The 12979-nt window shown below is 35.4% G+C and overlaps 1 protein-coding gene across 2 annotated transcripts in view; it reads left to right on the forward strand.

Moving 5' to 3' along the window:
* PIK3C3 (phosphatidylinositol 3-kinase catalytic subunit type 3) overlaps positions 1-12979 on the forward strand; it is a 64726-nt gene that overhangs the window by 40477 nt on the left and 11270 nt on the right. For both annotated transcript variants that reach the window (XM_077790059.1, XM_021538922.3), the window contains 2 exons: positions 1163-1331; positions 6874-6964. In XM_077790059.1, coding sequence (XP_077646185.1) covers positions 1163-1331; positions 6874-6964 — 260 coding nt within the window. The remainder of the gene's footprint in view (positions 1-1162; positions 1332-6873; positions 6965-12979) is intronic.

The following is a 12979-nucleotide window of genomic DNA, read 5'->3' on the forward strand; positions in this document are numbered from 1 at the left end:
TCTGCAGTCTCACCATCTTTTTGTAATACAGCTGTGGTATGGCTTAAATTACACACTCCAAACTAAAAATACATTTTCAGAACACATTAAGAGGCATTTTTCTGTTTAATATGGACAGTATTTATATTATTCCTAAAAAATGGCTACCTAAGAATTATTAATTGTTTTACTTTTACTAGTAACATAATTTTTTGTGCATTTATAATATACTTATTCCTCAGTTAATCTAAATATTTTAGAGTTTTTGAAGTTACTGGTAAACTGAAGTTTACCAAGGGAAGTTCAGTTGTTCATTTTGCCACCTATAACATCTCATGTATATACGTTCAATAATATTTAAAGGGAACATTCTGAATTCTCCCCATTTAATTTGTTAGCATTATGGTGAGCAGTATGGGAGGCTGTTGATATTGATAGGAAGGGCAATTGCCTTGTGCATTTGAAAAGAGGAGGTATATATAAGTTTTTGTTAATGCTGTAGAAGTGTTCTAAATGCAATCAGTTGAAATGAGAATAGAAACCTAGTGATCAAGTGAAGGAATTCATTTTAGTACTGGAAAAGGGTATGACAAACTTCTTGGTGGATTTGAAATCCATTTTCAAATTTGAAGGTGTAGCGATGTGTCTTCAGTGTATTTCAAAACCACTGATAATTTTGACCCTACCTGAACAACTCAAAAGACTTTTGAAGCAGCATTGATTGGTGTTCAGTGGCTTTGTATAGGATTGTGAGTCTTACTTTCTCTGTTGTATTATTTTTATGTTAAATTTACCATCTTTCTTGCCACAGCAACCAAATGCGAAACGGATTACACCTCTTTAAGTATTAATGTTTAAATTTGCTAAGAAATTATAAAGTGCAAAGCATTAGTAGTATCTATTATGTAAACTGTGCATTTAATATCCACTGACCAGTTTCAGTATTAGTTCAGTCTTTGTGAATATACTCCACATGTTTAAAAATAAAAAAACCTTGAATTTTAAATCAGATTTGCTTCTTTAAAAACCATAATTCCCAGTTAATAGCTGAAGATAAAAATTTATAACAGTATATCTTCCAGAAAACTTCCTTGGAACTGCTTGCTATCTTCTTAATGATTCTATTTTTCTAATTTTTGCACCAAGAACTTTTACTATGTGCAATGTTTGCCTTCTTTTACAGGTAAACTGTTTCACATTGACTTTGGTTATATTCTGGGCCGGGACCCCAAGCCCCTTCCTCCGCCAATGAAGCTGAACAAAGAGATGGTGGAAGGCATGGGAGGCACCCAGAGTGAGCAGTACCAGGAGTTCCGTAAGCAGTGCTACACAGCCTTTCTCCACCTCCGCAGGTAACAGCACTGGCTTTATGGTTTATGCCAGAACTCATGAGAGCCACTCTAAAGCAGGAGAGGAGACCACTAAATGAATTGCTGAAATGTTTCTGTTGAAAATTCAAACCTTCTTTAAATGTGAACACAAGATTTTGTATGAAACAAAGGAATGGAAACATCACAGTGTTGGTGTAATGTGGAGGGTGAATGTAATTGTTCGAGTTAAATGCCTCAGTTTTGCTTGTTTAATAACTTAAATAGCTTCATTTCATAACTCAAGTGGGATATTAAATTATATTTCTTTTTGGGTATGTTTTTGCCTATAAGCTTCTTTTCCTCTTATTGATGATTAAGGAACTGTCATTTTAATTTAAGTCATTACTCATTTGCTGCTTTATCCTCCTCCAGTTTAAATTAGTGATGATCAAATTCTTTGGCTTGAAGATGACACACACACATATGCTTAGTTCAGTTCAGCTCCAGTGGGACAGAAATTAGCAACTTGTAGTGACAATCAAACTTGTTCAAAATGTCTTTAAATACCCAGAATTGTGGCAGCTAAAAACTCTTTAGACTCTGGAGTCTCTGAACCAACAGATCTGTCTTTTAAATTTAGAATCAGCTTCCTTCTTTAGCAGTGACTATATTACTTGCATTAACTCTCTGAGCCAAGTAGTTCATTTTTGTTGTTTGAACTGAGCACAGGTAAGCACTCCTGGTCTGTCTGGGGATTTGATTTAGCATGTCTTCAATGAAGAAGAAATATTTTTACTTTAATATCAAAGAATACCTAATGGAAACCTTCAAATATGTGTTACCATATTACCAACTTCTTAGTTGGTAATATGGTAAGCTTATGTGCAAAGTACCTGGAATATGGAAAGCAGCCAGTGATGCAAAATAAAATGCTGCATGTAGTTCTTCAATTGATAAAAGGAGTAAGACTAAGCAGTTGGTCTAGGAACTGAAGTTATTAATGGGTTAAAAAACATTCAACAGTTTGAAAAAAACAGTGGCATGTTATCAACGAGCAATATTTGTGGCTTCAAAGAATAGTCCAACTTCTGAACTTTGGTTAAAGCTGTTTTGTAATGCTGTATTTCTTATTTGTCATATACTTGAGTTGTTTTTGTTTAAACCTAGTTATTTCAGTGAAAAGGTCTGTTGTGTCAATGACAGATTATTCATTGAATTAATTTATGTAATGATTTGCTACGAATATCATAATTAAATTTGTACAATAGTGGTAATTTGGGTATTCAACTAAACTGTAAATCAAGATGGTTTCCTTTTTAATATCTGGAATTGTCATTATAATTACAGTATCGCCAGTATTTGCTCATTTTATTGGAAAATATTTTTACATGGTTCTGGATAAATACCTTTAAGACTTTCAACAACAATACTATGATCATATCTATTATATTACATTGTATGTAGATCATTACTGTGTATGATAATATTAAAATTAGTGTAACTATTTAAGCAGCTAGAAGTAAAAATAATTACAATTACTTGTTAATAAAGAAGAATTGGTTCTGGAACATTTTAGTTCTAACAGTTCTGCATTTTAACAGAAGCCCACTTAGAGACAGATATTCTGGCCAAGTAATGTGAAATCATAACCTCTGATGACTAAGACAAAGTGCAAACTCTGTTATCTCCATCAGATTGTGCTATAGTTTGGTTCTTTATTTCCCTGAGGAATAACCAGTTCTCTATATATTTCAAATACTGTATCTTGGTGTATCAGGATTCCTGGTGGATTGAATGTTGGTTGCATAGTGAAAAAAAAAGTAAGGAATTTTAAAATTACAGGTGAAAGAATAGTTGTGTCTGTTGTTTCTGGTCGTAAGTATTTTGGCATATAATTGTTATTGTATGTTGTATAGTTAGTTTGGAGGATTTTCTTGGGGAATAGGAATAAGGAGATGCTTTCTACTTGAGCAACACTAATCAGTCAAGTGTCTTTGTCAGCAGTGCAGTAGTGAAGGAGCAGCTGTTGCGTTCTGAATGTGTTGCAGGGTAAATTGTAGCTGTCAGCAGGACTTGGGCTGTAGCAGCCTCTTATGCTTCCATTATATATGTTGAGCCTGTTTAAAGATGTTTAAATCCTGCTACATGTCAGCATTTCCTTTCCATCAAGAATTTCCTGGTTACACGTTCTCAGCAGGTTCCACAGTATGACAAAATGGATCATTTGTCCCACTGCCCTGCTCAAGGAGGGTCATCTCAGAGCACATGGCACACAGATGTTCTGAATGTTCTGGCATATCTCCACTGAGGAAGACTCTGCACCATCTCTGGGCAATCTGTGGCAGTGAAGAATTGAGTCAGAGCATTTCAGAATTTTTTCCAGAGTGAGGCTCTAGTTTTGTTCCTTCCAAGTAAGGTTTTCCCTTGCATTAGTCCTGTGAGAAGCTTGCTGTTTAGCTTGAGTTAGTGGGCATAGGTGAGGGCAGAGGAGTAGGAGGTAAGTTGGAAAAGGGACAGAAGCTGTAGTTGGGCTGAATTTTTTTTTCTCTGTGAGGGTGGGTTTCTCCCGTTGGCTGGAGCAGTTTTTCCCTAGTCTGTTCCCAATTTAGTGACTGGGGGTGCTCTCCAGATCTAGCGGAAACACTGTGCAACAAGTGGAAAGTGTGATGGCCCTTGGGAAGTGCTGCTCCTTTGGAAAGATTGTAGTGCAGGGTCTGGATAATGTTCTAAAAGCTGGGATTAGATGGTGAAGAGAGAAGAGCAAAAGCAAACCTGAATGGGATCCGGTCCATAGTCACTGAGTTTGGACTGTAAGGAAATACATAGGGAAGAATAAATGCCATAATTTATTATAGCCAGCTGTGACATGATAATGATTAGGGGTATTCATGCTCTTGAGAAGATAATTTCATTGTGGGGGAAAGAAAGGTAGTATCCTTAAGGCATTTTAAACTTAGGAATTTTTACTTTAGACCAGCTAAGCAGGGCCTTAGTTTGGGACTGCAGATAACTGTATACTTTCCTGTCCTTGTCTTTATAGTGGATGTTTGTAGCTTCACATTTGGTAAGAGTATTGCAACATCAACATCCTAAATATTTGATTGGTTTAGGACATCTATATGCAAAGGATCTGGTAAATATTGAAAAAATAAATAAATGAATGCTTAGGATCAAGCAGGTGTTTGAGATATCTACTTGAAAACAAAAGTTGCTATTCTCAGAAAACATAGTAATGAGAATTTGACCTTTTAACTGATATGGGTTTCTTTCCCTCTGTAAGGGAAAGGTCTCTATATGAGACCTCCTGTATGTAGAAGTAGAGTTTTTTTTGTTGAATTTCTTCAACAATACTCCATGTTCAAACCAGAAGATAATCAACCTTCAGTGCAGCTGAGTCCTCATTTATTTTGTACTGGGTTTGAAGAAAGCAAAGAATAATGTAAGAAGGATATAGGTTTCAGTTTGGGTAGTTCATTAAACCTCCTTAAAACTAGGAAGACCTGGCTCAGAGTTTGTTCTGGCTGTGGATGGATGTCAGCCATTCCAGAGGCCTTTGTAATGTACATGTCAAAGATAAGTGATATACCTTGCTTGACAACAGTGTTTTTCTTACAAGTCAGGCTCCTAACTCAGGTGATTCAGCAAAATCTCTCCTCTAGAGTTTGGGCTGTCAGTTCCCCAGCTGTTATCCTCATGGCATGTTTGCCAAAGATGTTGCCTATAAGAAGGATCACAGTTGATTACCGAGTTGTAGAAATGTTGGGGTGAGGGGTAGAGGACAGATCTGCAGATAGTATAGTGAGCAATTCTTCTTTAATTGTTAGGGTTTTTTACCACTCCATACTCACCCCCAGATTCCCTTTTCTTGATTTTTTTTTTTTTTTTCCCCCCAAATGAGTTTCTTCAGGTGATCTTATTCTTCAAGAATCAGAAGATTTTATTATATGGAACAGAACCATCTCTTAACTGGCATCCAACAATGATGCCTAGACTTTTAAAATCTTTTTTTACAAGCCTCCATCACATAAATAGCTCCAATAACATGTAGTGCTTTTAAGCTTTTATCCTCTGTGTGGTTGAAGAGCAAAAGGGACTCTGAGACTTTGGATTCTGTCAGTTTGAAGGGAAAACTACTGATAGAAGGCACCAGTAATCTAGGAAGAGACTTCAGAGCATGTACTTGTAACATTTAAGCATGTTTAAAACAAAATCTGCTAGTTTCAGGCAAGTAGAAGAAAAATTGATTAAAATCTGTGGTGTCAGTTCTAGCAGCAGAGCAACCTGACTTCCAGATTTCTTAGCCAGACCCGAAACAAAATGGTAGAGTTAATTTTCCTTTGTTTCTTTTAATTTGTCATAAAAGTAATATTCCTGACTCCAGCTCTCTGCCCTTGAAGTAAAACTGCTAAAAGGAATAAGGCACTGAAGATTTCTAGCCAAACAGTTGACTTGAATGCTTTTCTTATAATGTCTTAAAACTTATATTGGAATGTGTTAGGTAATGTTAGTTCCAGATAATAATAAAATGTCAAGAGGTTTTGTTGGAATTAAGTTTTTCTAGAGAGGTGTCTTTTTTGAGCAGTGTTTACTTTGTAAAATACAGCTGTGAAGCAGACCTTTTGTTTAGTTGAAATACTTTGCACTCCTTGCAATTGTCAGTTGATACATATTCAGCAGCTTCCTAATAAACAAGTTTTGCTGCTAAGAATTAATTTTCTCTCATCTGTGAACCTACTGGTTCTCTTAGCAAAGCAATATTTCAAATGGTAAAGTAACATGTCTTGTGTCTTGAAGGGAACTGGATATTTTGCAGAGGAAGGGGAGTTCCAGTTTGTGTTGAACTGCTTGAAAGTTATCCTCTCAAAAAGAAACTGACAGCTAATTTTCAGCAAGGGCAAAGTGTGCACTTTAAAAAGATAGTCGTGAGTGTTTCCAACACCATTTTAAAGCCTAAAACTGTTCTCTGATTTGTCACTTTTAATGGTTATGGATGACATTTGTACTTCCTAAATGTACTGTGCTACCACTCTTACTGGCGCTTAACTGAGCAGCTGAAGACTTGGATCTGGTTAAACGTTTAACTCATTATGTCAAAAGCCCTTGCAGTGATAGGAAAAATATTTTTTTGTACTTATGAAAACTTAATCTCTTTGGATATATATCATGCTGCTTTATCACTTCATAATAAAAAAATAACCTTTGCATTAGTATTCTAGCCTGTGTATATCCTAACAGAGGTAGAAAATGGCATTAAAACCTAAAATATATGAAATCAGAGTTTATATTTGTCTCATATTTATATGTGTCTCTGAGTAAATGTTCTGACAATTTTAGAAAACTATAACAAAATCAGAGTATTTTATTCAATTTTGGCAGTTTGAGAGATTTTGAAGGTTAAACTTTGATAGTGTATGTCAGTATCTTGTGTTCTTTAACATAAATACTTTCAATTAATATTAAAAATGGATCTCTGAAGCATTAACAGTTCTTTGTAAGATGGTGATGAGTTCTTAAATTAAGTTGTTTACAAAATATCTTTTATACAGTTTACAACATGTTTTATCTAATCTGCTCTTCTGCTTAGGTATTCCAACTTGATCTTGAATTTATTTTCCCTCATGGTGGATGCCAACATTCCAGATATTGCTCTTGAACCTGACAAGACTGTAAAAAAGGTAATTTGAAGCTTTCATTGTTTTCCAGTGACCCAGGGCATCTCATTACAAAAATTTCAGTCACTTGTGATGATGGCTTATTTGTGTCTCACCTGAAAATACTTGCTCTGGTTTTATAAACTTTGAGCAATTTCTTTCTTCATTGAAGTTAAAGATATAAGAGTGTACTTGGAGAACACTTAGCACATCTGCCTGTGAATACAGAATGGCTTGTCATCACCATGTAATGCTGCACACTCTGCTCTAGCACTCTGTTCCAATGGGTACTTTAGCTAAAAATAGTGTTTCCACCTTATCAAACTTAGAAGTGAAGCAGTCAATACTGACTATATCATGAAAGATTGTCTCATTTAGTCTAGAACCCTTTAAGATATGGATGGTTTTATAAAACCAGTCTTATTCTAGTTATAAAACCAGTCTACTAAAGATGTAAAACCAGTAGGCTGGTATTATTTTCATCAACAAGAAATTTTTGTTTATTGGGAAGGCAGAATTGTGTCCAATAATTCTGACTTTGTCCTTTATACTAGCTTAAGTCATTCTCCATTTGGTGTTTGAGCAAGAGTTGACATGAAAAATACTGGATACATATCCATCTAGATTTCATTACATTTACCTTTTAGACAAATGTTGGGAGTTTTTATAAACTGATTTATAGTGAAGGGCTATCTGTTGTAATTCTCTGAAAGACTTTGTGGAGCCTGTGTATCCAATGGAAATTAGTTCACTGTAATTTTTATTCAAGTGGTGGATTGTCTTTCAGATAGGCTATTCTTCATTGTTTTCAATAAGCTATGATAGCAGAGATTCAGAATCTTCAAATAAATACTTCATGTTCTACTAAAATTTCCTTGAGGAATACTAAATTGTGACTTGCACAGATTTTTCCTTTTCTCTTCAAGGTTCCAGGCTTTTCTATTTAGAGTTTCTTAGTTTCAAATCAATACAAAGAGTTCTCGCAGCTCTTCAGTTTCATATCCAGGAAACTAAGCTAGTCACAAGTGCTATGTTTTGTGGTAAAGATGACAATCCTCCTCCACTCAGCTGTTTTCCAGAGAAAATTACAGAATATTTTTTATTTCTTATCAATACTTGAACCTCACATCTATACCTAAATGCCCTACAGATTGAGTAGATTACTTACATAGAACATGGGAAATAAAAGCCTAAAGTAGGCAACTAAAATGGTTCAATACCTGCCAAGTTCTGGAAGTAACTACACTTTTGTAGAGACATCTTTTCAAGGAAGAGACCTTTCCAACAGTATGCAAGTCGTGTCTTAAGAATTTCATTCTTATAAAGATGCATTTGGCTCTGCCTACCCTTGGAAACATGAGTGAATACAGTAAGGAGGGGGAAGGTATTTTATATTGCAAAGTTTACTAATAAATGCCCCATAAATCCTAGTAAAATTTGAAGTATGCATCAAAAGGTAGAGTGGGGCCAATTTGGGGTAAGTTTGTGCTTGACTGAAAAAGTCATCAGGAGCTCCAGCCAGTGGTTTCATTGAACTTCAGAAATGCTGGTTTTTAATGTTTGCACCAATAAGTTTTAGACTTATGGCGCATTTTAATCTTATTCATTACTGGTCTAGGGTTACCTGTCATTTCGTCACAAAACCCAGAATGGCTTGAGCTGGAAGGGATTTTAAAGATGATCTCACTCCATCCTTCTGCCATGGGCCACTTCCACTAGGACAGGTTGCTCATGTGACAGTGTTGTTCATCCTTGCCTTGAATGTGTTCTTGTGAGCTGTGATATTTTTTAGCAAGAGTCTTCTGATACTTGCTGCTAATCAACATGCAATGTCTGTGTTTCTTATTAATATCTTGGCATTGCATTTTATGGTGGAAAACTCCCTAGAAATGCTGTCCAAGGGTATATGCTTTCATTTACTTATGATAATGGTATGTTGGGCTCTGTAAAATACTTGTAAAGGATGGTTTTAATATAAGAGTAGTTGAGTATTTCAGACTCTTCTAAAACTCTTACTCTCTGTAAATTTTCAATATAATTTTATTGACTTAACAAATCAAGGTACAGAATTGAAAGCCAGAAAATCTTTTCTACAGCTGAGAAGTATGTTACAGTTCACTTATGTACAATAATTAAAAATCAAGATTATGTAAAGCATAACAGTATTGCATACACTTGGAGATCAATGAAGGCAGCAGAATCCAAAAGGAAATTCAGAATCACAGAGTATTGTTAGTTGGAAAGGAGCCACAAAGATCATCAAGTCCAGCTCTCAACTGAGTGGTCCATGTGGGATCAAACCCACAGCTGTGGCATTACCAGCACACACTCTGACCACCTGAACACTGAATTAGATCCATGTGGTTACTTCTAAATTCCATTACAAAGTAGAAATAACAGTGCTTTTCACTGCATGGAAAGAACACGAGCTTAGTTGTTACATGATGGATCACTGTGAGATCAAATGCAGCAATTAGTTATTAGGTTCCTGAGTTCTGACAGTGCTGCTGCTCAGTAAACTGTGTCTTTTATCATCATGGGAGATTCCAGGCTGTCCATTCATAGAGGCTTTAACATGTGAAAGCAGATAGAACTGAAGCAGTAAGAAAAGTGCTTCTGATAAGGAATGCAAATCATTTTGAGAGGGAAAGATCCTACTTCCCCAGGTTCTTTTAAATTAACGTAGAGTGTGCTTGTTACTTTAAAAAAAAACCCAAAACCTGCACAGTAAGGTATTGTCAGGAGGATACCCAAATTGTTCAGCTCTCTCAAGTTTTGTTATCTTATATAATTTTTTTTTTTTTCCCTGACAGCTCAGCTGTCTCTGAACCCTGTTGACAGTTTGGTCTTTTTGGTTCAAAGTTGTCCTTTAAATATACTCCTTAAATTTGTACACAAAAAATACGTCATCACAGGATCCCTAAAGAGTGGGTAAGCAGAGGAGCCTCCCATTAAGCAGTTGTTGATACTGTGATCTGCTGGATGCTTATGACAGTGTTCAAAGCTCCTGTGAAAGTAATTGTTTTCTTTAGTTCTCAATTTTTCATTTCACTTTAAAGGGATAAACCACAAAATAGCTTTAAATGGGCTAGGATCAGAATCATCTTAACCTCTTGTATTACACTGAATAGGTCATTGTTGTTTGGGTTTTTCTTTTTTTTAATAATGTGCTAGAAAACTTGCTTGGGGTATTAAATACCCATTAGCCCATCTGAAGCTCATCTGAAATCAGTTATAAGCTTTGTTAGAACTAATAAAAAAAGGAACAAGGTGCCTTGCCTCTCTTGGGGTTAGTAGCAAGTTGATTCAGTCATTTAACAAGGTAATACTGTACTTTGTTGTAGAAAAATTGAATAAATGCTTTCAGCATCTCAATTGATTTTTATTTTTTTCCTTAAAGCTTTAGCAGAAAATCTATATATATTTTAACAGACTCAGATTAGGTAAAGATCCATTTTGGACTGACCTGCAAAATTAAATTACCTTTGATGTGTGAGACAAGTCAATAGCCATTTCAACCAGGGTATCACTTTCACAGAAGACAAAGGTGGAGATTTACCAATGTTTCGGTATTTAAGAAGGTGTCCTGGTGGAGAGTAGAGCTGAAGTTCATAGCCAATATTTTCCTCATTGGTGCTGTATTGGCAGCACTCACACTTACTTTCCTGTAGAACCCTTCTTTTGCTTAAGGGACCTGGAGCTAGTCAGGCTCTGAGCTTACAGGCAACAAGATATGTTAACTGTATTTCAGTTTGGATTAATCAGAATACTAGTTTGATGATTAAACTGCAAGGAGAGTAATTTCCTTTTTTGTAAAACAGAGGAATGCTTACTGAAGTAGTAAATATATATCTTATAATGCCTATTGAAATATTACACTGCAGTTATTTTGTCAAACAGTCCGTTTGTCATAAAGAATTTTGATTTTTCAGTATTTTCAGTAGGTGTAGCTATACTGCTATTATGAAATAGACATGAATCATTATAAAGGTTACTGCTAAAGAAAGACTTTTCTTTAATGGCCATAATTTTGCTTTCTCAAAGTGAAAGCATTACAATGTTGGATGGTAACTGAACTCCCAGTTTAATCTTTGTCTTCACAAAGAGACATCCTGTCCCACCAGTGGGTAAGAAGGAAGTGTCTGCCTGCTGGTTATAGAACAGTGTAAAACTGCATTTATAATAAATTTTGTGTTCCCCTTTTCTAAACTTTTAGCAGATAATCTATGTGGTCTTAGAGCCAGAATGAAGATTTTTAGTAATCATATACATATTTTAAATAAAAATAAAATTTGCACCTGCCATATGGTAGTGCTGGATAGAATAAAATAAAGAACACTAGTTGATATTCCAGGTCTTGATATTGTCTATTGTCATTTGCTGCAGTGTATAGGTGTTTAATAATGGCATACTCATTCATGAGACTAGTTAAGAGATGTTGGAAGGACTTTCTTACTTTTAGTCAAAGAAAGAAACCAAGTAAGATCATAAGGAAACTTCAGTGTAACATGTTCTGTTTAGTGAGGCCTTGGATGATTTCATTTGTGATTACTTTTTTTTTTTTTTTTTCAAGAATTTCATACTGCTATGTTGAATGAGACCTCCTAGAAAAATCTGAGTGCAGAAAATAAAGACTATAACTACTAACCTGAGGAGCAAAGACTGTTTTGGTTTTTTTTTTTTTTTTTCAAAATTATCCTCTACTATCTAATAACAGTGGGACATCCCATGGAGCTCACTGACAGAATTCAATTGTATAATCAAGCTTAAAATCCAACAGTAGGAAACTGTCCAAGAGTTGTTTTGGTCCAAAAGTTATGAAATGTCTTGGGAGAAACACAGACTGAGTGAAGGCAAAATTGGAACAGTAGCTAATGTCATACACAACATCCTGTAAAATAAGTGTAGACTGCACCTCTTTTATATGGTTTATTGGCAGAGGATGGTCTAAGCACATCTAGGTGCTCTGTTCCTGTCCTCCCTGAAGGAACTTCAACAATCTTCTTCTTGTACAAAAGACAGCAGACTACACAAACTGATTTACTTACCAGAAAAAATGGCAATAGTGATAATTTTTTCTTGCTAGCATGAAAAGAAACTGAAACTCCCTATGGCTTCACCTGAAGATACAGATTTAAAGCACATGAGAATTTGGAAGTACACTCTTACTTGCTTTGCATAGCATTTGTTTTCAGAAATTAAATCAGTGCTGACCTTAATAATGCATTTTCACAGCTGAAATTGGACTGAAAATAAGTGAGTCATCACTGACCTGAAAATAAACAAAGCTCTATTTGAAGTTTCACAACTATTCTTAATGAGCATATGGAAAACTGGTTTATGAACCAGCTGTCTGCTTGCAGTGAGTATACACAGTATCACTCAGTGAGTTTACCCAGTATTTATAGAAAAATAGGCTAGGACTTCCCCTTTGGAAGAAAAATTTGTTGCACTGACTCACTTCCCTCACTTCAGTTTTGATCACTAGTTTCCCCATAGGAAAACCCAGAAAACAGGGATTACCAACTTCACAAAATTGCCTCCACCCTCAAACCTGGATAAACCCATTTGTTTAGTTCCTTAGTAAAGAGCTTGTCAGATTATGACCATGAAAAAGTAACTGCAAAGCTTAAAATTAGTTGTCTTTTTGATGCTTTCATCTTCTTTTGTCCTCTCCATGTTATTTATAATGAAAGCTGTTGGTATAGTGTGCTTCATCTCATGGCTCATGACACTGGCTCCTACTGCCACTCTCTGATATAGGCTTTTCTGAAAACCTGGCTCAAAAATGTCACAGAATGGAATTAAATTGAAAAGTAGCAGAGGATTTTCCTCAGTTTGTGTCTCCTTTTCTTTGGCCTCTGAGATAATTGCCTTTAAATTTTCCACTCTTCACATATGCTTTTCCATTTCACAGATTTCAGGAAAAAACTGGGCTGAAATCATTATATTGACTTGTCAATGCATAACTAATAATACAATGAAGATATCGCTACACTCACTTTTTTTCCTGCCATTGCTCCATGCTTTTCCATTTCT

Source organism: Lonchura striata, chromosome Z (genome assembly GCF_046129695.1).
Source record: "Lonchura striata isolate bLonStr1 chromosome Z, bLonStr1.mat, whole genome shotgun sequence".
NCBI classification, from domain to species: Eukaryota; Metazoa; Chordata; class Aves; order Passeriformes; family Estrildidae; genus Lonchura; species Lonchura striata.